This window comes from Choloepus didactylus, chromosome 18 (assembly GCF_015220235.1).
Source record: "Choloepus didactylus isolate mChoDid1 chromosome 18, mChoDid1.pri, whole genome shotgun sequence".
NCBI lineage: Eukaryota > Metazoa > Chordata > Mammalia > Pilosa > Megalonychidae > Choloepus > Choloepus didactylus.
The window spans coordinates 11,014,232-11,037,068 of NC_051324.1; the positions used below are offsets into that span (position 1 = coordinate 11,014,232).

The 22,837-nt window shown below is 58.9% G+C and overlaps 4 protein-coding genes across 10 annotated transcripts; all 4 read right to left on the reverse strand.

Annotated features, from left to right (window-relative positions):
- Nucleotides 1–3,804: 3,804 nt before the first annotated feature.
- Nucleotides 3,805–5,191, reverse strand: TMEM95 (transmembrane protein 95). The gene is made up of 7 exons (XM_037810782.1): nucleotides 5,023–5,191; nucleotides 4,767–4,823; nucleotides 4,552–4,632; nucleotides 4,425–4,445; nucleotides 4,145–4,248; nucleotides 3,957–4,040; nucleotides 3,805–3,831 (listed from the first exon to the last, which is right to left on the reverse strand). The coding sequence occupies exons 1-7, from the start codon at nucleotides 5,189–5,191 to the stop codon at nucleotides 3,805–3,807; spliced, it is 543 nt and encodes a 180-aa protein (XP_037666710.1).
- Nucleotides 5,192–5,498: 307 nt separating this feature from the next.
- On the reverse strand, nucleotides 5,499–7,655 carry KCTD11 (potassium channel tetramerization domain containing 11). Its single transcript, XM_037809158.1, has one exon. It carries the CDS (start codon nucleotides 7,385–7,387, stop codon nucleotides 6,689–6,691), a length of 699 nt encoding a protein of 232 aa, XP_037665086.1. The 5' UTR covers nucleotides 7,388–7,655; the 3' UTR covers nucleotides 5,499–6,688.
- Nucleotides 7,656–8,841: 1,186 nt separating this feature from the next.
- Nucleotides 8,842–18,361, reverse strand: ACAP1 (ArfGAP with coiled-coil, ankyrin repeat and PH domains 1). 3 transcript variants are annotated; one of them, XM_037807949.1, is made up of 23 exons: nucleotides 18,048–18,361; nucleotides 17,698–17,834; nucleotides 17,100–17,157; nucleotides 15,465–15,584; nucleotides 15,256–15,309; nucleotides 15,111–15,169; nucleotides 14,608–14,791; nucleotides 14,438–14,482; nucleotides 14,238–14,333; nucleotides 14,057–14,131; nucleotides 13,855–13,964; nucleotides 13,003–13,054; nucleotides 12,824–12,924; nucleotides 12,361–12,484; nucleotides 12,067–12,278; nucleotides 11,573–11,642; nucleotides 11,355–11,449; nucleotides 11,076–11,254; nucleotides 10,369–10,541; nucleotides 9,851–9,960; nucleotides 9,654–9,764; nucleotides 9,292–9,341; nucleotides 8,842–9,028 (listed from the first exon to the last, which is right to left on the reverse strand). In XM_037807949.1, the coding sequence occupies exons 1-23, from the start codon at nucleotides 18,057–18,059 to the stop codon at nucleotides 8,928–8,930; spliced, it is 2,328 nt and encodes a 775-aa protein (XP_037663877.1). In that variant the 5' UTR covers nucleotides 18,060–18,361; the 3' UTR covers nucleotides 8,842–8,927. The 3 variants fall into 3 exon arrangements, with proteins under 3 accessions (XP_037663877.1, XP_037663876.1, XP_037663878.1); XM_037807948.1 differs by having other exon boundaries at nucleotides 10,369–10,559; XM_037807950.1 differs by lacking the exon at nucleotides 18,048–18,361 and adding an exon at nucleotides 15,875–16,372 and having other exon boundaries at nucleotides 10,369–10,559; nucleotides 17,698–18,014.
- A 139-nt stretch (nucleotides 18,362–18,500) lies between these two features.
- Nucleotides 18,501–22,805, reverse strand: LOC119513085. 5 transcript variants are annotated; one of them, XM_037807954.1, is made up of 10 exons: nucleotides 22,532–22,805; nucleotides 21,302–21,382; nucleotides 20,855–21,094; nucleotides 20,637–20,708; nucleotides 20,331–20,419; nucleotides 19,983–20,234; nucleotides 19,448–19,612; nucleotides 19,221–19,358; nucleotides 18,753–18,939; nucleotides 18,501–18,633 (listed from the first exon to the last, which is right to left on the reverse strand). In XM_037807954.1, exons 2-10 carry the CDS (start codon nucleotides 21,325–21,327, stop codon nucleotides 18,630–18,632), a joined length of 1,173 nt encoding a protein of 390 aa, XP_037663882.1. In that variant the 5' UTR covers nucleotides 21,328–21,382; nucleotides 22,532–22,805; the 3' UTR covers nucleotides 18,501–18,629. The 5 variants fall into 5 exon arrangements, with proteins under 5 accessions (XP_037663882.1, XP_037663883.1, XP_037663879.1 ...); XM_037807955.1 differs by lacking the exon at nucleotides 22,532–22,805 and adding an exon at nucleotides 21,881–21,985; XM_037807951.1 differs by lacking the exon at nucleotides 22,532–22,805 and having other exon boundaries at nucleotides 21,302–21,868.
- Between the last annotated feature and the right edge of the window lie 32 nt (nucleotides 22,806–22,837).

The following is a 22,837-nucleotide window of genomic DNA, read 5'->3' on the forward strand; positions in this document are numbered from 1 at the left end:
GGTATGTCAGAGTCAAGAAGAAGGGACAAGCCTGGGCAAAGGGAAGGAGGCAGAAAAAAGCAGAAAGTGTTTAGGCAAGTCCAAGTGATTCAGAATGACCATGGGAAGGTGGGGGTGCGTGTGTGCAGAGCTCCAGGAACAGGTGGGAGCCAGATTCCAGGAAGTACTGCACAGGTGGAGATGGGCATGAGAGGAGGAGGAGAGGACAATGTCCATGGCACAGGCCTGGAGAGCCATCCAGCTGGTCCTGCCTTCACACCCAGGAGAGATCACAAGGAGGACGTGGGGTCGGGAAGGAAGGTGGGCTTGGCACCTGTGGAGTCTGAGATGCCAGGGTGGGAGCTGGGGGGGCCTTCAAGCGGAGATGCCAGGTAGATCTGTGTTTGGGGAGCTCCGGCCTGAGGATCGGCTAAGACAGGTGGGAGCTGCTGAGGAAGAACTTTGAAGGTCAAGGTAAGGGGCAAGGTCTCTATTCTGTAGGCGAGGAGCAGCTACGGGAGGTTTTTAAGAGATTATAATCGTGAATATTTAATGAGAATCTGTTACATGTTGGGCATTGTCTTGAGCCTCTTATATTAACTTATTTGAACCTCATAACAATCCTGTAAGGTAACTCTCACTGTGTTTCATCTTATTTAACTTAACAATTGTAATATCATTATATTATATATTGCTAAAATCAATTAAGCCACGGCATGCCTTCAAATGTAAGACGCATTCTGACTTCAGAAATGTTAGAATGTTAAAAAAAAAATTGTGGAATCACAATTTTCCTCTGTCTTTATGAGGAAACCGAGGCACAGAGATAAGCTCCAGGAAGAGGCAGAGCCAGGTTTGAAATCAGGCAGCCCGACTCCAAAGCCCAAATTTTAACCATCGTTTATGCTGGACAGGAGGTTGTGAATAGTGCGGAGCTTTAGAAAGACTAACGTGGCTGCTGAAGGGGGAATGGATTCCGGGGGGCAGGCAGCATCTGGTGGCGCAGCTGGCAGCCTGGGGTCCACTGGGAGAAGGCTCTGGAGTGGGCCAGGGGCCCTGGGGCAGGAGGGAGGGACAGAGAGGGGCTCAGCTGACCCACTGAATGTTGCATGTGAGAACAGGAACACAGCTCCCAAGTGCTGAACCTGGAAAGAAGGTAGAACGTGGGAGGGTTCGAGGCGGCTGCTGCAGCCCAGAGGGGAGCCGGGGCGCAGGCAGGCAGGTGTGGGCTTTCGCCCCAGCTTGGGCAATAACCCTGGCATGAAAAGGGTAGAAGACGATACCGACTGGGTTTTAAAACTACAACTTTTGTGTGAGACCAAGGGAGGAGATATTTATTTGGTGCTGGATCTATGTTTTCTGTAGCACACTACATCATTTAACTTGTACGACCAGTTTGAACAACACAGGTGCATGGAGCTTTGAATGGGAAGTAGGATTTGGTGAGTTTGTACATCCCGGGGTGAAATCCCGATATATCCCAGAGTGATATTGACAGAGAGTAAAAGTGTATCTGCGGGGCTCCTTGAGGAACTGGGGAAAAAATGTGGAAATTTTGGACTTCCCCACCTGAGCTATTGCTGATTTTCTCACAAACACTGAGGACTGACAATTTGGTGGGCCAAGTCCTCGATCTGGGGGTTTTCTCTTGTGAAGCTAGTTGCTGCAAAGAAGAGGATAAGCCCACTTATAATTGTGCCTAGGAGTCCCCCGCAGAGAGCCTCTTTGTTGCTCAGATGTGGCCCCCTCCCAAGCCCACTTGGCCGGTGAACTCACTACCCTCCCTCCTGCGTGGGAAGCGATACCCAGGGGTGTAAATCCCGCTGGCAACGAGGGAAATGACTCCTGAGATGAGCCTGGATCCAGCACTGTGGGATTGAGAGGATCTTCTTGACCAAAAGGGGGAAGAGAGATGAAACAAAATAAGGTTTCAGTGGCTGAGAGATTTCAATTGGAGTTGAGAGGTCACTCTGGAGGGTATTCTTCTGCGCTATACAGGTATCACTTTTTAGTCTTTGGTGTGTTGGAATGGCTAGATGGAAATCCTGAGGCTGTCGAACTGCAACCCAGTGACCTTGATTCTTGAAAACGATTGTATAACTATGTAGCTTGCACAGTGTGACTGCGTGATTGTGAAAACCTTGTGGCTCACACTCCCTTTATCCAGCGTATGGACAGATGTGTGGAAAATGGGGACAAAAATTAGATGAAGAATAGGGTGGGACAGAGGAGATGGAAAGTTTAGGGTGTTCTTTTTTGCTTTTATTTTTATTTTGGAGTAAGGAAAAGGTTCAAAGCTTGATTCTGGTGATGAATGCATGATTGTATGATGGTGCTGTGAATAACTGATTGTACAATGTGGATGACTGCAGGGTGTGAGAATACATCTCAATAAAACTATCTTAAAAAAAAGTAAATGAACAATGAGGGGGAGAAGGGGAATGGGATGTCTTGGATGTTCTTTTTCAATTTTAATTTTATTTTTTGGAGTAATGAAAATGTTCCGAGATTGTAGTGATGAATGTACAACTATATGATGATACTGTGGATAACTGTACACTTTGGAGGATTACATGTTATGTGAATATATTTCAATAAAATTGCATAAAAAATATACCCCTGGCCTGGCACCTGCTGGGCACTCGGTACTCACTGGATACATGAATGGATGATCTGGGGTAAATTACTGCTTTCTGGGTCTCATTTTGTCATGTGTAAAATGAAAGGACTGGACTAGAGCGCATAAAACAAAAAGGCGGGGACTCTCCTTGAAGTGGGGGGGGGTGGGGTCCCCCTTCCTCTCCTTAGAGTGGTGAATTCTCATCCAGGCCCTGTATCAGACTACTGCATCCACACCCTCTGGAGGCAGGGCTCAGAGCTGGGGAGTTTTTAGAGCTGCCCAAGTGATTGCGCTGTGCACTTGGTTGAACCCTAGAGCCTCTGGCTACCCAGTTTGAGAACCACCCAGTTTGGGTGGTGTGGGGGTGGTGTGCTGGGATCCTGAGACCTCTTTACATGTTCTATCTCCCAGCCCCCCAAAATCAAATACCCCCGATATGCAGGGGACCTAACACCGGGGTGTCTTAACCATAGCACCATTGACATTTTGAGCAAGATAATTCTTTGGTGGTGGGGCTGTCCTGGGCACCGTAGAATGTTCCAGCAGCATCTAGAGCCAGTAGTACACACGCCCCACCCCCCAACCAAAACAATCAAAATTGTCAAAAGTCTCCTGGGGTGCAAAAACTCTCCCCGTTGAGAGCCCTGTGCTATGCCAAGTCCCCTGTCCCCCCTCAGCCCTCCCCAGTTGCAGACAGAGGCCAGGCAAGGGTGGAGGCCATTGACAGGAGGTTTAGTTGGGCGTGGGAGGAGGGAAGCCAGGGCTTGACGTCCACACAATAGAGGCACAGCATGCCAGCCAGCTGCCTGATGTGGGCTCACTCCAGGAGGGAGTTTTCCAGAACACTCTTCCCAGCATTCCCAACCAGTTATGGGAAGGCCCCCAGCAGCTTCTGGGGCAGACAGTTCCAGCCTTCTGGGAACAGGCGAAGGGGCTGTGGGAGTGGTGGTGCATGTGGAAGGGATTCTTTCCTTCTGGAGACATGTTCCTGGCATTGTTCATTGTCCCCGTCTGATTGGGTGAGGGCTGGAAGGTCCCTGCGTCCCCAGCGGTCGCCTGACACTGGTAGTATAGGAACGTCGGGGTCTTTGGTGCTGGAAACAAGTGGAAGTTTGAGCCCTTGGGGCTCAGACTAAGGGAAGTGGACGCTGTGGACCCACGGCCCTGAGAGCTGGAGGCCGGGAGGGTGTCAGCATCTTCACGAGTCACTTTTTGTGTGGAGATAACGGGACCTGTGGGAAGACAGAGGATGGCAGGCCCGAGAGAATAAGGGAAGGGGAGCTGGGAGGGACGAAGTAGGACGGAAGGGGTGGGAGGCGCTGGGGCTGCTTCCTGCCCTCATTACCCCCCAGCTCACTCCACCACGAGGCTCAGAACACCCAGAAGCAGGAGAGTTCCGAAGACAGAGAGCAGCAGAATCCTGGCTCCCCGAAGATCGTGACTTCCTGCAGGGAATCCGGGGGGCAGTGAACGACCCTGGGGACCACACCTGCCCACGTCGTCGGGGGTGGGGGGGTGGGGGGTTGATTTCTTAGGGGCCAGGACGAGGCGGGGTGGGGAGTAAGGACCTGGAAGGCAGCGCTTTCGGGGCCAACAATGCACCTTCGCCGACCGGCAGGTGGAGCAGTTGTACAGCGCGGTGCTGCCCCCTGCAGGAGACAGCCGGACCCGCGCTGGGAGGGGAGCGCCGGGAGGGGAGCGCGGGGAGGGGAGCGCCAGGCCTCCACCCTTCCCGAATGCCCACCTTCCTCGCTCAGAACGGCCAGGCAGCCCCAGGGTTCCCGGGTGCTCAGGGTCCCCGCCACCCCTTCCCTTTTCTACTCACGACAGGCAGGAGCACAGAGAGCTGGAAGGAAAGATAAGGAAGGAGGGTCGGGGGGTGACAGTGAACCGTCCAGCCACACGATTCCCCTTTGCTAAGACCTTAGGCACCCCTTGTCCCCATGTAGTACCTTTCCTGGTGTACTCTGGGAACTTGATCTTTTGAAGCCATTGCCAATATAAAGGGAGCGAGGAGGGAGACCCTTTGATCTCTGGAGAGGCAGAGAGCAGCCGTCTTGCCAGACGCCCCTCACAGCGCCAGTTCACCTCCGCTGCCCCTGCCTCCCAGCTCCCTCCTGTGTGCCCTCCCAAGTCCCTAGGTCCTGCCTTCCCCCCTTGACCTCACCCAGGACCCTCAGGACTCGGTGAGTCTTCTCGGTGACTCTGTTCAGGGACACATCATCTGTGGAGAGGGGCAAGGACAAGAGCCTCCCTCAGCAGCCCAGAAGGACACACCCAACCCCAAAGGGAGAGGCCAGTGTGTCCGGAGAGCTTCTGTGGCCTGGGGCGATGGCCGAGGGGCACAGCTGGGAGCTACCTGCTGCCTCCCTCAGGGTGCGGGGCCACCCTTGCCAGGCTGGTCCCTGGACGCCTGGGCTTACCCAAGGCAAAGGCCGAGAAGTTCCAGGAGGCTCCACAGGCCTCCCACTCGGCCTCCATCTGGCTGCAGAGCTGAGTCAGGCGGCTCAACAAGTTGTGGGCTGGGAGGCGGCAGAAGACACAGGCCTGGGCGGCTGCCAGGAAAACCCCACCTAGTGCCAGCATCCACATGAGGCCAGCTATGGCCACTGGCCCCACCTGGGCTGCAAAAGCAAGCCTCAGAATGCCCTGTGACCTCCATTCCAGCCCTTTGCTGGAGGTTCTAGAGTGTTCTAGAGTGTTCCAGAACAGTGCTGCTGCACCACCCTGGCTGGAAACAAAGCTGGGACCCCAAGACATCTCTTGTGGGAGTTAGACAAAGAAAGCAGGTTTTCCTTTGGGAGGGGGACAACACCCCCAATCTGGCCGTTCAGCAACCTTTACAAGTTTGTGGTTCCAAAAGCAATTTTATTTTTCATCTTGTAAATCATGACCAGTGATAAATAACAAGCGACTCCCCAAGTGAAGTAGCTGTGAGCGTGCCCCCATCCCCTCAGGGACCCAGGAATCCCATCCCTTCCCCTATCCTCCCCACTCCCAAAGGCGTCCCTTCATCTCCCATCTCCTCTGTCTGGCCTGGGCCTGGGGGGCCTTGGGCCTTCCCCCAGCTGTCTCCTAGCAACTGAGGGTTGCCTTAGCAACCAAGAGTTCCAGCCCCGCCTCAGAGACTCAGCCCAGGGACTCCTTTCTCATCTGTCACCGGGAAGGCCTGAGTGGCTGCCCACATAGGGATGGGTGCACACAACACACACACGCACACACACATACACACCCTGTAATTAAACTACTAATTCTCAGTCTACTCACACTCATGCCACAGACACACCCTGTGCCAAAAGAGTTGCCAGGCAACCAAAACAGGCCTCGACACGCAGAGACCACTGGAGGACCGGCACACAGATGCCGTAGGCAGCAGCAGGGATGGGAGCCAGGGTGTCGGGGACTCACACACCTGTCAGACACACGGAATGGTACGCACGTACACAAACACCTGATCCCCAAGGGGGGAGTAAGGCCCAGACCCAAGAGGGTGCCACCCTCCTCCCCAGTCTTATCCCCAGTGTGGGATCCTTTAAAACACTCAGATTTTCAGGGTGGAGTGTGGCCTTTTGGTCTCCCACTGTAGGTGGCTTGGGACACAGCAAAGACTCCCCCTTCCTGCATTCCAGAATGTTCCGGCCTGTCATTGGTCAGGCCAGGCAGGACCAGGTTGCCTAGATCCAGGAGGAGAAGCCAAAGTACCCCCTTCCTACAGATTTCAGTGTCCCTCCAGGGTTCTGCAAGGTCTAGTCTGGGCAGGGGGGTGCTCCCCACCTTTCTAGACCCCTGAACACTGAACTTCAACTAAGGAGAGGCTGAGGGTCCCCAGCTTCAGGTGAGAACAAGCCAGGGGAACTTTCCCTGTCCTTCCCAGGCTCAAGACCAGCCCAGATCCTCTGAACCACGTGAGCTCTCAGGTGGGCTCAGGTCTGGGGCTACCTGCCCACATCTGGGCTCCAGTCAGGTGCGGCGGGACCCCTGACTCTCACAGCTCCCCAGGCCAAGCTGGGAAAAGGCTTCAGAGGAGCCTTTACCGCCGTGGCTGCCCCATCCCCGCTCCCTCCCACAGTCAAACTGAGGGCAGCATCCTCAGTGCCGGACAAAGCGCAGCGATCGGGAGTTAAGCAGGTCTTCAGGGTCAGGGAAGACAGAGTCTAGGCGGAAGCCGTACTCCAGGGCCACCCGCAGCACCTCCTCCAGGAAGCCCGGCGTGCCCACCACCTCCCGGCGCTCTCCTGGCCCCCCAGCCCACAGCGGCTGCAGCCCCAGTCTCCCATACTCCACCTCGGGGAGTTCCGCTGGGCGGGGGGCCCACTCCAGACGAAAGTGCGGGCCGCCCTCGGCCCTGTCCCCGTTGGCCACACCAAATCGGGCCTGCAGGGCCCCCAGACACTCGGGGTCGGTACAGAAGAGGTTGGCTCGGAAGGTGTCCACCTGGGCGGAGCTGAGCTCATAGTGGTGTGGACCCCGGCGAGCAGAGAAGTGCACCAGGCGGGGGCTGGCATCCACATCTGCATGGAGCAGGGCAGCAGTGGGAGCGGAAGCCCTCCGAGATGCCTCCAGGTCCCGCAGGGCGTCCAGGAGGGGCTGGATCTGGTAGAAATCAGCCTCGGCCCTGAGGAGCGCTGTCTCCCCATACCCGCGGGGCAGGTCCAGGCGCCCCAGCCGCAGGAAATTGAGGATGTGCCGGAAGGCCTTGCCATCCCTGTCGATGAAGTAGTGGCCCCCTCCCTGGGGAGTGGAGGTGGGGGCTATAGGGGTGCCGGCCCTGAACATAGCTCCCAGCATGGAGTCCGGGAAGCGGGTCAGGGTCTCTAAGGTGGTGGAATATAGTGTGCCCCCCACATTCAGGGTCACGGGCCCCCCAAAAGAGGGGGGCGAAGAGGACACAGGAGGAGGGGAAATTTTGGGGGGTACAGGAGACACTGAAAGAGAAGAAAAGGCAGAACTTCGTGGGTGTGTGAAGAATTGGGTTTTAACGTTCAGACTCGCTGTGTTGGAGACAGAGGCTCTCCGAGTACAAAGCAGCAAGGTTTGGGGCTCACTCCAGCTACCCGGCGATGGAAGGCGGTTTCAAGACACAGGTACCCCCTTCAGGTCGAGGGAACAGATGAAAGGAGCAGAGAGAGGAAAGCCGGAGCTTTCGGTCTAGACGGATCCAATTCTGGCTGGTCAGCGATTCCTCTCCGTGGTCTTCAGACGAGCGGGTTTCCGGAATCCAACCAGCAGGTGACGGTGACGAGCACGGGGCCGATTCTTCGAAAGGCCCAGCTTCCGAGTGCCCGGGCAGCTCGCTGTCGGCGAGTCCACGCAGGGCTCCGGGGGCCAGTCAGGGGCCGGGCCTGGGCTCCGGGCGCGGGTCCCAGGGGATGGAGGCGGAGCGGGCAGGAGCTGATGGTGGAGCCGCCCGGGACCGGCTGGGGGCCGACGATGCACGCTCGGCCCGAGCTGGGAGTGTCCGAGGGTCTGATGGAAGCGCCCGGGAGTCTGGGGACCAGAGCGCCGCCGCCTTCCCCGAGTGCCTCCGCAACCGCCGAGGTCCTCTCCGCCCCAGGAAGTGGCCTCCGGGCAGCGGCCGCGGGACCTTTAAGAGAAGCCCCGCCCCTTGGCGCCCCGCCCCCCGCCCCCGCGGGGCCAGCGCGGCTCGGGTGCGGGTGGGAGGGACGGGGCGGGGGTGGGGGCGCGCCGGGTGATTCAGGCGCGTCGCCCCGGATGTAGCCGCGGCGGCCTCGCCGGCTCTCGGTGTGCGGGTCCTCACGTCTACAACTCGGCAAGGGCGGGAGTCTCGAGTCCCGCCACTCTGAGAAGCCCGAGGCCGTCCCGGGGAACCAGTGCCCGCCCAGTCGCTCCCGTGGGGAATTCCGGGTGGGTGCATGCTGAGCCGCCGCATTCCGTGGATGTCTCTGGGCCTGGGCGGCCGGAGCGAACTCCCCAGCCCCCCCACCAACCCCCAATCCCGGCCCGGCGCCAGGTCCCCGTAGGGGCAGGTCGGCCCCCATCCCACGCGGGCGGCAGCTTTGCGGCCCGACGAGAGTCTGGCCAGGTCGCCTGAACCCGAGAGTCCCGCCCCGCAGCCGCCAGGCGCTACAGCCAGGGCCGGATTCCACTCCCCGCCTCCCCGGAGTCCCCTCTTGCATGGCTGGAGCCCGCAAACTCCCATCCGCAATCCGCACCCCAGGGCCGCAGTGCCCAGGACCTTGCCGGGCCCGAAGGTGGCGTCGGATAAATGAATTAATCGGGAATAAGCAAAGCACTTAGGCTTTAATGGCGAAGGGGCCGGCGGTGGTGGTGGTGGGGTGCCGGGGGTGTGGGGCCTCGATGGCTGAGATCAAAGCGTGTGGAGGTCGTGACTACGCCGGCTCAGCTTTTCCGGGTCGTCGGATGCCATCAGGGAGAAGTCGCGGAAGATGTCGAGATACGTCTCATCTCCTGAGGCGGGGAGGGAATTAGGTTGGGGGGGCCCGAGGGCTGGGTCCTGGCGCGCAGAGTGTGTGCGCTATGGACGCAGTGCCCTTGCCTATTATTCTCGGCCCTGTTCTGAGGACCTGGCACTGCGCGTCCACCCAATACTTATTTGTCTAATGAATAATGGTATTAATCGATGCAGCTGGGCACAAGGGGGAGGGCCACCAGGGGCCAGGAGGCCCAGAGTTCCTGTGCCGGGCCTGGAGGGTGGGGAGGGGGTACTTTACCTGCCTGGCCCTGGGCGGCCTCGGCTTCCCTCATCTTCGCCAATCGTAGCCTGAAGGGAAGGGGATTAGGAATGAATGACACCCTTCCTACCTCCTACCCCAGCAGTTTCCCATCCTTTGACCTGGGCTGTGTGTTAGTCATCTTTTTCCCCAGGGTCTAGTGCTGACAGGCTGCCCGACAACAGCGTTGAGAATGAGTGACATCTCTCACCCAGGATGAACTCACCATCCTCGGCCCTGCAGGCCGCCATCAACACTCAGGGCAGACTTTTCCTTTCCTGGTGGCACCAGGAACCTTCTAGCCCTGGTCTCGGCGCTAGCCCCGCCCCAAGCGCTAGCCCCGCCCCTTGAGGCGTTCTCACAGGGTGACGATGTCAGCGTTGGCTGTTTCCATGGCGATGGTCAGAGGGTCCCGGCCTTCAGAGTCCCGAGCCCCCAGATCGGCCCCCCGTTTCAGGAACAGGCAGGCGAGTCTGGAGAGGATAACCAGGTTCAGCCGCGCGCTCACCCCCTCGGGAGCCTCCCCCCACGACCTCCATGGTCTTTGACCCCCCCCTACCCTGTGTGGCCAAGGATGGTTGCATGGTGGAGCGGGCCCCGGCCTGCACTGTCCGCTTGGTTCACATTCGCCCCGTTCTGGAGGAGAAACTCACAGGCCAGAAGAGAATTCTGCATGGAGGAGTGGAGAAGGGGGAGACAGGGTGGCATCTTCCAGCTGGATTGAAAGATGCTTTGGGATGGGTGTCAGTTCAGAGGGTGGGGGCGGGAATCAGGAATGTGGGGAGATAGCCAAGTGTCAGGCTCTGCTCCAGCTCTTTATATGTATTAATACATTAAGTCTATGTTGTCCCTATTTTGCAGATGAGGAAACTGAGGCACAGAGAAGTTAATAACTTGTTCCAAAGTCTCTTGTAAGTGGTGTGAACCTGGATTCAAACCCAGTGGTCTGCCTCCAAATCATGCATGCACTCTTAGCAACCAGGCTATACTGCTTGTCACTCCCTACAGGGTGAGGGTCCCTGGGAGCATATAGTGGGAGCTGAGGAGGTGGGCTGGGGAGGTCGGCAAGGCTCTCACAGCAGCTGTGGCCTGGATCAGTGGCGTGGCGTTCTCCTGGCCCCCATTGACCCAGTTGACATCGGCTCCATGGGCGAGGGCGTCGGCCATGGTGGGGAGGGAGGGAGGATGGCCAGCAGCTCGGAACAGCAGGGCCCCGGGGTGCAGGCTGCCCAGGTCATCGGGCGGGGGCTCTGTGCGGGGAAGGTCAGCTGTGAGTGTGGGAAGAAAGCCTTCAGCGCAGCCCCCTGGGACTGAAACAGGAGAGGTCGCTTCCAAACTGCAGGGAGGCCAGCGTGTCCCCGGGCACTGTGGTGGGAGGTGATGTTCCGTGGGTGTATGTATGTGTGTGGGGCCCCTGGGGGTGGGGGTGGGCAGCATCATTTACCCCATCCTGTCAACCACCCTGGTGGCTGGGATGTCATGGGTGAGCTGACTTGCTGACACTCAACCTCAGCTCGCGACAGCCTCTGCTCCAGCCAGACTCACGTAGGCCTCTGGAGATCCCGAGTGCATTCTCAGTCCCTGACTGTTCCCGTGCTGTTGACACCCCTTCCACAGCCCTCCCTGCCTACTCCCAGCTCCTCGACCCGGGTGGCCGTGTGGCTTGGTCCCTCCGACATGCTCAAGGGGAGGCCAGGGCCTCACACTCTGAGCCTCCCCCCAGGGCCTGGCACAGGGCTGAGCACACAGCAGGCACTCAATGAATGCCCACCCAATGCGCTTACCTGGCTTGGGATGGAAACTCCCTGGGCGGGGCTTGACAGAAGGCTTTGGGGGCACAGGAGGCTGCCCCCGAGGGGGCCCCCGGCCACCTCTTCGCCCTCGAACCTCACGAACTTCAGGAAGCTTGGTCAGGAATTTCTTCTCCACGTATTTGGCGTGGATCCAGGCCTCCTTCTCCTGCCTGGGGGAGGGGGTGAGGGGATAGTTTTCCCTCCCATCCCAGGCCCTACTGCCCCTGTCCCAGGGAGGGCCACCCCGGACACCTCTGCCCCCAGCCTCACCGGGAGCAACTGGGTCCCGGCTTCTTCACCGCCATGGCGTCCACACGGGCCTCGTAGATCTGGTTGATGACTATGTTTCCCAGCTCGCACATCAGCTTCAGGGACAGACACAGACAGGCAGGGTGGGGGGTGAGTGTCTGAGTCCTCAGGACTTTTCAGCCTTTGTCCCCCCTCACCCCCATCCCCGCTTCTCTGATTGTCACTATCCACCAAGTCACCTTCACTAGTTCTGGCTCCCATGAGTCGAGGGTCAGAGACCGGACTTTGGAGAAATGGACACCAAGGCTCCTGGGGGGCCAGAGTGGGAGTCAGGCCCGCGGTGGGGAGCAGGGGAGGGAGGAGGCTGCAACGCCTGGACAGGCTCGAAAGCAAGGTCCTGGGGTTGACCAGGAGGCAGCAGCCTTGACCTGGTATCTGGCCCTGCCTGTGCACCATCCCCTCTCTCCCTTCCGCCCAACGCTTCGTTTCAAGGTCTCCATCCTGTCCAGCCACCTCCCTGCTGTCCTGGCACTTTGGTCTGGGCAACCCCTCCCACGCCATTCCACTAGACGGGTGAGGGCCTTAGAGACACGCTATGGGCTCACAACCTCGCCCTGACCTCACACCTCCTCCAACGGAACCAGCAGAATCCTCTGGGTGACCCCAACCCTGCCCCAGACCAAGAGAAGAATCCAGGGCAGGGTGGGAAGGGAAGGGCCTGGGGGGGCGTGACCTGTGGATGCCGGAGCACTGAATGCAGAGGGTGACCCCAAGGTTGATGCTGGCCCACTCCGGGGCCGGCTCCCGGCAGTCACAGCACTGGGCATTGCCGTCTACACTCTGCACCTGAGCCACCACCTGCCCGGCTCCCCCGGACTCCCTTCCCCTGGCTGGCCCACCACCACCCAGGGTGGCAGCTGAGCCCGCGGCCAGGTGTCCCGAGCCCTGGTGGAGACAGGGAAAGAAAGGGGAGTCAGGGGGCCTAGGAGAAGGGGCACCCCCCTCTCCCAGGGTCGTGCTAAGGCACCTGGCCTGGAGCCCGGAGGTTGTCATCGAGGCGAGCCTGGCTGAAGGCCGTGGCAATGCTGCTCTGCACGGCACTGACCCACAGCTGCTGGAGCCGCTCCGAGTCGGCCTGGAGGAGGCAGGACCTGGCGGGAGGGAGGGAGGGACAGGGGACAGGAGGTCTGAGGCCGGGGCAGCCGTGGGGCAGCGTGGGCAGGCCGCCATGCAGCTGGTGTGCAGCCAGTTGGGTTCAACCAGTTGGACTGAAGTGCTTCTGTCCCAGCCGGTGATGTCCTCCCACATATTCTCCATCGCCCTGCACCCTACCCCCAGACCACCCCCACATCCGGGCACCAAAGCTGGAATATCTGGCGCTGCACAGGGGGCCTCCAGGTCCCTGCTCCGGGGACACCCTGGGGATTGGCCCTGCTTTTCAGGTTGGCAAATATTTGGCGTGCCCCCCCCCCCCCAGGAGGTGCGCTCACTTGCTGGGGGACACCACCTCAAAGCAGAACCGCCTTTCCAAGTCAGGGCAGAGCTTCACTGTGCAGAGCCGCAGGTCGTCCACCACCACGGTCACGGGGGCCTGGCAGGGGAAGGTGATGAGGGGCAGCCGCCGGCCAAGGCCACGTCACCCTGGGGCCAGGTGTCCAGGCGTACCCACCTTGTGCTTCTTCTGATAAACCAGTTGGTTGCTCTGAATGGTGAACCAGCGCCTGGAGGGGGTGGACAGAGAGTTACAGACAGAGGCACCTTCAGGGTGAGGCTGGGGACGGGGAGAGAGGAGAGACATCTGGACTGAACACCCCATGAGACATTCCAGAGAAGGGTCGACAATTGTGTAGACCAGGGGACACCTGAGGCAGAGCTATTCACATCTTATCTCAGACATGGTACGTTTATGAAGACAGTTTCCCAGCTGATGGCAGTAAAATGCTTTTTATGACAAAATAAGGCTATTGCTACAAACTTTGACAGATGGCAGTATCTTGGGAAAGAGTTCCATTTTTTAATCTGCACAAAACCTCATGTGGGTGGCAGTCGCCCTGGAGAGGGTGAAGGAGTCAAGTCCGAGCCTATAGCCCCCTGTGTGCTCTAGACCCTGCAGTGGCTCCCCATTTCCCTCCAAGTGGAGCCCAAAGCCCTACAAAGTCTGTGAGGCCCTACAATGGCTCCTACCCCCATTAACTGCGACTCCATCTCTTGCTATTTACTCCTCCCTCACTCTGCCCACATCCATGGCCTCTTCTCTGTGCCTCAAACACCCCAGGCATCCCCGGGGCCTTGGTGCTGGCTATTTCTTCTGCCTAGAGCATTCTCTCCCTCCCCCCAATATCACTCAGAAATCACCGTCTTCACAAGGTCTACACATCCCACCTTGCATTGCTTTATTATTACCTTCTAACAGAACACAGAATTCACTTTGTTACATTTATGGTCTGTCTTTCCTGAGGGCACATTGCAACCACTCAAACATTTAATTTAGTGGGGGTTAGATGGGGTGTCTTCTCCTCACCTGCTCCAGGTCTTAAACGCGTTGCTGGCCCGTTTGAAGAGATGTCCTTCCATGACCAGGCCGCTGGGCCCTTCCTTTAGGCTTGGCTCTGGCTCCTCCCCGCCCAACTCCTGGGAGCACGAGAGGGTCAAAGGGCAACTGGGGTGGGCAGAAAACCAGGCCTCAGGCCTGTCTGCCCCCTGCCTGCTGGCCGGCCCCTCACCTTCTGTTTCAGCAGCACATGTCTTTGCTCCATGTCCCTCTTTTCTCGGGCTGAATTCAAGACCAGCTGGTGCAACTGGGCATGGAAGGGGCGTCTCAGAGGCCTCTCACAATGAGGCCAGGAGAGTCAGCTCAGAGCCCTCGAGCCTCTCTCCACCACCTGCCTGCTCCCTGGGCCCTACCTGGGCACCCAGCTCCTTGCGATACTGGCCCAGCCGGCTCAGCTCCTCATGGCCCTGCTGGAAATGAGTAGCCTGGGCCTCCACCAAGCGCAGCACCTGGGGGGTGAGGAGGGAAGAGGGCAGAGGTGAGAAAGGATCCTTCTCTCCTTCCCCGGCCCTGCAGGCCCCTCCCGCCTCCCCCCGCCACCACCATAACTCACAAACTCCATGATGTCAAACTTCCTCTTGTCCTCAATCACATTGATCTGAGGGCCCCAAAAGACCCCAGGTCAGTCTTGAAAACACCACGCCCCCTTCCCACTGCACATTGGGGACTCCCCCAGCCCCTGATCTGGCACCCACTCCGGGAAGACAGGTTGAGGGCAGGCACCTGGAGGGCGTAATCCAGCGCCCGGCCCTGGTACCCAGCTCGTGCAGTCCTCAAGGCCGTGCCTGCTTCTTCTGCCTCCTGGGCCCGGCGCCTGGGCACCTCTGCGTTGTGGATAAGCGCAGCCTCCAGGCTCTCAGCCCCCCGCCAGAAATCCCGGCGAGCCTCTCGGAAACCCCTGAGACCTCTGCGGGTGGAGGGGATGACACCGAGTCACAGATACAGCCATCGGCCGCCAGCGGAGAAGTCTCCAGAGAAGGCCCACCTGTGATCCTTTCTGTTAGCCTATATGCAGTCGGAAATCCCAGGGCACCCTTGGGGTGGGGGGACACAAGTCAGGCCACCAGAAACCCCCAATCTCACATCCTAGAGACATCTGGGGCACAGGTGATGACGGGTTACGATGCTGAGAGGCTCAACTCCTTCGTTCTGGGAGGCCCACTGGTAACGGAAGAGGGCTGGAAGGCTGGTTTCTGGGCAAGAAGGCCCCTTCCCTCCCAACTCACTCCTTGACCAGGGTCTGGATTTGCTGCTGCAGTGTGTGCTGGGTGGCGTCTAGAAGCTCCTGAGGGGTGGTAGAAATTGGCGGGTGGGGTCAACATCACAGACAACCTTGCCCCTTCTCCCCAGCCCGGCCTCCCCCTAACTCACCGCATGGCTGTCCAGCTTGTGGCTGAGGCTCTTGGTGAATTTGTCCAGACACTCCTAGGTGACAGGAGGCAGGGAGACAGTATCGGGCATGGGGTGCTAGGGTCCTCCCAACTCTGGTCCCAGCCCACCATGGCCAACCCTTGCCTTCCACAGGACCTCCTCGCATCCCAGGTGCCATCCCACCTGGTTGGCCGCCCCCCCCCACATACCGCCATCATGGGCTCCGGCGGTCCCAGGTGGGCCAGGTCACAGATGCCAACCATGAAGGCACGGCCGGCGGCAAGATAATGGCGCCCGCTTTCCAGGAGGCCGGTACCCAGCTTGAGGAGCTGGGGGACAGCAAGGACAACAGGGGAGTGGTGCCGCCTGCCACCCCACCTGGTGACCGCCCCCCCACGCCTGTCTGCCTCCTTTCCAACCTCACCTCCACTTCTCTCCGGCCCCACCCATTTCGCCCCAGTTTCCCACACGCGCGGCTGGTGTGTTCTAGTCTCTTCTTCTGCTCCCATCACTCCGTGCCTGAGACAAACTGCCCACCCATTCCTTCCAGCCTGTCACTAAGGCCAGTGTCAGCTTCACCCCCAAAATGTCTTCCCCTGTCCACTCCCACACATCTCACCTATTTGGATCCAGAGCTCCCCAGAAACTCCACTTCCTGCACAGGTTGGCTCATGGGATCAATTCTCTATGTGGTTGGTATTAGATTCCACAGTATTTACCTTCTGTAGTTGTCCCATTCTGTGCTCATTGAACCCAGAATGTGTCTCTTGTCCCCTCAATAAATACGAATTGGTCACCTACTAGCTGTCAGGCCCTGGGATAGGCACTGGGGATTGAGCAAGAAACAAAACCTAAAAGCCCCCGTCTTCATGACATTTACATTCTAGTGGAAAGAGAATAGACAAGAAACGAACAGGCAAGTGGGGTGAACCCCCAGTGATTCACAGCCTTGCGTGAGTCCCACCCCTTGAGCAGGAGCTGGACCTGTGAGCTGCTGCGTGGTGGGGTGTCACACCCAGGATTACATTAGGATATGTGTTGACTCCATCCTGCCATCACACACTGCAGAGACTCTCCTCCCGGCCTTGGAGAAAGAAGCTGCTATGATGTCAACCGCCTGTGGAGGGGGCCACATGGCAGGGACCCACGGGTGGGCCCTGGGAGAAACCCTGAGCCTCGGATGTCAGCAGCCCTGGCCAAGACCTTGACTGCAGCCCCCGAGCCTCTGAGCAGAGGACTCAGCCCACGTGTGTCCGGACTCCTGACCCTCAGAAACTGGGATGATGAATGTGAATTGTTTAAAGCTGCTAAATTTGTGATCATTTGTTAATGCGGCAATAGAAAACTAATACAGCAAGTAAATATATAATATGCCAGGTAGATTTAAGTGCAAAAAAAAAAACAAAGCTGAGTAGGGGAGATGGGGGTGCGTGCATGTACGTGTGTGGGGGGGGGAGGTGTTTTATCTAGAGGTTGGGGAAGGCTCTACTGGATTCTGTTTAAATGTTTTACTGGTTTCTCTATCTGCAGTGGTCAGGCTGTGGGCTCCCTGGGGGTAGAAACGGTTTTGTTTTCCACAAATGTCCAGGGCCTGGCACAATGCAGATGCCAAGAGCTGAATGAGTGAGTCTTTGTTTTCCAAGTTCCTGAGCTCCTCGAGGTCAACAGAAACACCTTTTTGTCTTCTCTGCAGCCCCCAAAATATCTACGCCACACTGTTAGCATTCAATCACCCCTGGAACTCCCCAGTCCCCTCCTGCTTTCCTTCTCCCCTGGCCCCGCCCTCTCATCCTAATCCGGCCCCTTTCTCCCTCTCCTAGGTGACCCCTCCACTTCAGGATCACCTTTTCCAGACGGGTCTCCAATTCCGACACTTCGGCTTCCACTAGCTCGATGGAGGCTCTGGGAAAGGGGGGATGGAGTCACAGGAGCCGAGCTTGGGTCCATGTGCTCTGCCAGTCTCCTCTGGGTGGGAGCTGGGTTTGGGGGGTGGTGGGTGCTGACAGAAAAAGCCTCTGGCTTGAGGAGGTCCCCCCACCCACAGCCTCTTGCTGGCTCCCTCCACACACAGTCGGAGCTACTATAGGCCAGGCCAGAGCAGGAAGGGTAGAAGAAGGGTGGATGTGGCCAGGGCAGGAAGTTGCTAACCGCCCCAGAGCAGGTGCTGGGGGAGGGGCAGGGGTCCCAGTGCCCAGTGAGGAGGCAATGCCGGGTCCGGGAGGGAGAAGGAGGCTGGAAAGACCAGTAGATGCACACAGGGGGCGGAGGGCATCGGGGTACCCGGGCTTGACAACAGGGTGCCACGCTGGCCCGCAAGCTCGCTTGTGTCCCTTTGAGGCCTTCTCCTTGGAAGGAGACCTGGCCTGGGGAAGGTTTTGCATTGGGGGGGCGGTGGGAGCTCAGACCATGCCTCCCCCTTCCCCTAGACCTGCACACACTTACCGGAACCGGGGCGAGTCCTTGAGACACTCCTCAAAATCCAGCTTGACTGTCATCTCTGGCTGCTGGGGGGCCAGCAGACCCTGGCGGCCAGGCAGGTGGGGATGCGGGTAGAGGCACTTCCTGCCCCAGGAGGGGAGCTGATGATGGAGGAGGAGAGGGGCGTCTCCTGGGCAGGGCTTGGGGGGCGCAATTCTTTCCCCAAAGGGAAGGGGTGTCCTAGAGGAGCTCTCACCCACACTTCCAGGCCCAGGTTGGGAGGGGCAGGGGCGGGGCCTGGGCGGAGGAGGGGGACCTGAGATCAGAGAAGCCACAGCACCGCCCTCAGAGTCTATTTGCTGTCCCCTTATTACGCAGACTCTCATCTCTGCTTCTAGTTCCTTTCGCGGTTGAGTTTTCAGAGCCTGGCAGACCTGGGTTCCAATCCCAGCTCTGTCACTTAGAGGAAGTGTGACCTGGACAAGCTCTCCTCCCGGCCTTGGAGAAAGAAGCTGCTATGATGTCAACTGCCTATGGATGGGGCCACATGGCAGGGACCTGCAGGGTCATTGTAGGAATTAAAGAAGGTGATGCCGGGATAGTCACGACTGCAAGGACTGGTGCCACTCACTGCCATCCTGCTGCAGGTGCGGGCCTGCTCGGGCTCCTAGATACTGGTTGAGTCCAGGGCCCTGGGCTGCGCCAAGCTCTCTTCTCTCTGCTCTGCCTACTTGTGGTTTCCTGTGTATGAATTTCCTTCCCTCCTGCCCTCTCCTCGATGACATACCAGGCCCAAGCTGGCACTCAATGCACAGCACCCAGGCTCCTGCTCGTCTCTCTTTATTGTCCACCCCTAGGGTGGGAGGGCAGGGGAAGGTGACCCCACCCCACCCCCAGCTGGCTATGTTTTCCACTGTCTGGTTTCCTCCTCCGAGCTCCATCGAAGCTGCAGGGTTTCATCTGGAGGGAGAAGGGGTTGGGTCACTGGCTTCCTTGCTGTAGGCCTGAGAGCTTGCCCATGGGAGCCACCCCCCACCCCCACCCCAACTCCCCTAAACCTCCCCCTTCTGCCTCTTTACCTTCCTGGCCAGTGCAAGCACCCCTGCCCCTGCTGAGGCTCACGTCTGCGCTCGCTCTGGCGTGAGGGGCTTTGGTTGTTTACAGATTCCCTCTCTGAGCCTGCCGGGTTTTGACAGCCTGGCCTCTTGGTCACCAGCCACTGACACCAACCAGACATCACTTGGAGACTGCCGGGCAGGGGGGTACCTGGAGTAGGGTGGGGTGGTAGAGAGGAGTCAAGGAGGAGGTGTGGGTCCAGGGGATGGCGCCAAGCTGGAGGAGGTCCCCAGCCCTCTGAGCCTCACTGGTTCCTCTCCTGAACAGCAAGGGCCTTGGGCCCTGGAAGGCCCGGGGAGGCTTAGCATCTGTTGCCTTGATCTACTGGCCTGAAAGGAGAGCCCTGGGGAGTGGGGGGGAAGGAATGTAGGGTTGAGGATGGGAGCTTGCCAGGAGCCAGGCCCAAAGAGATGGTGTCCTGGTGCCCTCACCAGGCTGTGATGGTGTCGCTGTCAGCGTCAGGGAGCTCTCAGCCTTGTGCTCCAGGAAGGGGCTTCCTGTGTGGTCCAGCAGGCGGACCTCAGTCCTCATGGGATTCTCAACCACCAAGGGCAAGCTTGTGGAGAAGCCTGGAAGCATCATGGGATCAGGTTTGGAGCACCCTTCGGACGTTGGCCCTCACACCCCCACCCCCCCACCCCTACTGCCCTGGCCTGACCCTTACTCTCCTGTTGCTCATTATCTGTGTCCTCCTCAGTCTCCGGGTAGGAGCAGGACCGAAGGTATCTTCCCATGCTGTGATATTCCTTGCGCTGCCGATCAAACTCCTTCTCCAACTTAGTGGGGGTCGGGGCTGGAGGATGATTTCCATTGGCGTGGGCAGCTGAGGAGTCACCAAGTCAAATCTGGTGCCTGGCCATGTGGCCCCTCCATGCCCCCCAGGTCTCCATGTGGACCCCCTCACAGATTCTCATCTCACCTCTCCTACCTCCTCCCATTTTAGAAAATCTTCAGGGACCCCACCCCCACCCCCAATGGTTTCCGGGAGCTCTGTGTTCCTCCCCACCAGCCAGCCTTCCCTGAGGGCTCTCCTGAGTGGCGAGCCCGCCCCAGCTGTCCTCTTGGGTCACCTCCACCTTGGGCAGCAGGGCCCCAAGCTGATGCCCTCTGGGGAAGAGGGATTCTGGTAGGGAAGAGAAGCACTGGCTCTGAAGGACAACTCCCTTGAGTTCCTGGGGCCCCCCAAAGCGAACCTTTGGCTTCTGGAACGTGACTCCTGGTCACCAAGCCAGTCTCATCTTTGACTCCTCTGGCTGATCCTCGTTTACTGCCTCTTTCCACAGGCCTGGACTCTGGGTCCAGCATCACACCTTGGCCTCCACTGCTGACACCAGCACTACCTCCGTAGCAGTGTCCCTCATCGTCCAAGGGCAGGGTTTTTGGAGTCCTGAGGAACTTCCCTTCATCATAGTGTGTCCTGCGGTGCTGTTCAAAATCACTGGAGTCTGTGGGCCAGTGGGAGAGCTTGACTTTCCAGGCCAGGTTCTCATGTAGGTTGACTACACCTCCCTTTCTCATTTAATCCCCACCCCTCATCTCACATGTCTTGGAAAAGATGTCTAGAGACTCTGAGAATCTGGTATCACTGTTCTGGAGAACCTTGGGGTGGAAGTTGTCCATTGTTGCCAGCCTGAAGAGAAGGGAAATGAGTTGGGAGTCCTGAAGGGAGGTGAACCACAAGGGGGCAGGTGGGGAGGGGAGTGAGCTGGCTGACCCTCATCCCAGGTAGGTCTTGTCATGCCTGATGGGAACTGTAGCCACACCCATGTTGGGGTCCAAACAGCACAGCTGGCTCAGACCCCAGAGTTAGGGGGTGGAGGGAGGAAGGGGCCTGGCAAGACTCTCACCTGTCTGCCAGTGCCTGGGGAGTCACCGTGTGGGAGGAGCCTGCATGCATGTCGTCATCACAGTCCTGCAGCCTGCGGAGGAGGAGGGAGCCACTCAGGGAGGGGGAGATCTGGGAGCACCCAGTCTCTGAGATCTCCCTGCCTCCTCCTCAGTTCCCCACCCCCCGGGATAGTGAGGAGAGTCTGGGCCCAAGGGCTAGGGGCTGAGGGCTCAGCACCTGTGGTAGGGAGTGCTGGGCTCATCCACCTTCATAAGCCCGTAGTCCTTGCCAGCAGGGTGGTAGGTGGCCATGATATTCATCTCATCCCAGCGCTGGGCCTTTTTCCTGGGAGCAGGGAGGAAACGTTCTAGTGATCCCCTTCTCAGAGTCTTTCCTCTTTCAAAAAACTTTCGTTGCACCCCCTTGTAGTTCCAGGCACGGTATGGACAGTGTAGGGGGTTGGAGGTGGAGTCAGACCTAGTGACAATCAGGGTACTGTGTAGCCAGGGCTAACTGGGCCTCTGTTGGTTTCCTCAAATGCCCCGAACCTCAGATTTCCCACCCAATTGCTCTCCCCTTACTCTCGGGACTCCGCCCCTTCCCCCAGGCTCCGCCCCCTCCGGTGTCCCGAACTCCTCCCCTGCGAGCTCTCCGGCCGTTGGCCCGCAGAGCTGAGCCCCTTACTTCTCCACATTGGAACGTTTCTGCATCAAGATGCAGCTGTTGTTGTTTTTGAGGATGCTCCGGGGCCGGTCTTCATGGGTGCTGTGGGAGTGCGAACAAATTGACCCGGTGTGCGGACTACACCCCTCGATGTAGACCCGCGATGTAGACGCTTCAGACCCGCCGGACCCGGGGTTGGACGCCCCGGATAAGCTGGTTCCAGGGCAGGGGGTGTTGATTATGGCAGGGTATGTGCCGGACCCAAGGCCGTGGCCTGAAACCCCTCCAGGGGGCTGGCTGGGTCCCGAGCCGAGGACCGCGAAGCCCCCGGAGGGCCGGCTCAAAGCAGTACTGCGAGTTCCGAGTCTCCCGGAATACTGTGAGGGCCCAGAGCCGTGAAACAGGACTGTTCCCGGGGGCAGCCCGGCGCCCGCCTCGGCCCTTCGGATCTCTCCGGGCACCTCCCTGGTTGCTCCTTCGGGAGATTCCCCTTTGAGGCCGCCAGCAGCCCCCAGAGGCTCCTTCCTCTGCATGGCCCCGCCTGGGGGCCACCCTCAGCCAGCCAGCCCCGCCCCCCGCTCAGCATGGCCCCGCCCCCACCGCGGGGGGCGGGGGCCGTCTGGGCTCCGGCAGGGGTCTTCTCCCGGTCTGCTCCCGGCAGTTGCGGCGGGCAGAATCACGCCCCGGCGTGAAGACCTCAGGCTGTGAGCCCCTCCGCTCGCCCCTCCCTTTCAGTCCCACCCAAAGATCTCCTTTCTTTGTCTCCGGGATTTGTTCCCGCCCTTCCCTCCCACCACGGCCCTCCTCCGGATCAGCCAATCAAAACCAGGCGTCCTGGCCAGGGGGCGAGAAGCCTTAACTGTGACGTCACAGTCCCCCAACCTTAGTTGGGGGCTCAACAGGTGTGGGGGGGATCTATTGGGACTGTCCGCGCCGTTGCTTGAAACTGCCGTGGTTTCTTTGGACTCTTTATTCGTGGCTTTAAAATCTAAGAGTGGTTGAATTGGGGCTCAAACTGGACTTGAATGGAAACATCCTCGAGCTTTTTTTTTCCCCCCCAAAATAATTGTCGGCTCGCTCTGTCTCTCACGAAAAGTGTGAGACAAAAGTGGAGAGGAGCGTTGTGTCGCAAGGCATTTCCGGTCTCGGTGGTGTGGAGGGCGGATTTTCATTTACAAAATTGCCGCCTCTCACGGCTGGGCCCTCCAGCCCCAGTTCCCACTGCTTCGAAGCGCGAAGCAAAGAACCCACCTCCTCTGGCCGTAAAGCGAATACTTCTAAGTATCGCCTCCCTCAATAGAGGGCGGGACCTCTGCCGCAAAGCTGGGCACGTTAGGGCGCCAGCACCTCTCCGTCGTAAAGATGCCTGTGGCAGTCGTTTCCTCCTTCCACTGTCGCAAAAGCTCCCTGCCCAAGTCTTGGCCACTCTCGGAGCCCCTCCGTTCCCTCGCCGTGCCGTAAAGCAAACCTCCCGACCCCGTCGTCCTTCTGTTCCCACCGTGGTAGTCAGGTCCTTGGCCCGGGATGCTTTAGTGCCCGGGAGTGCCGTAAAGCATT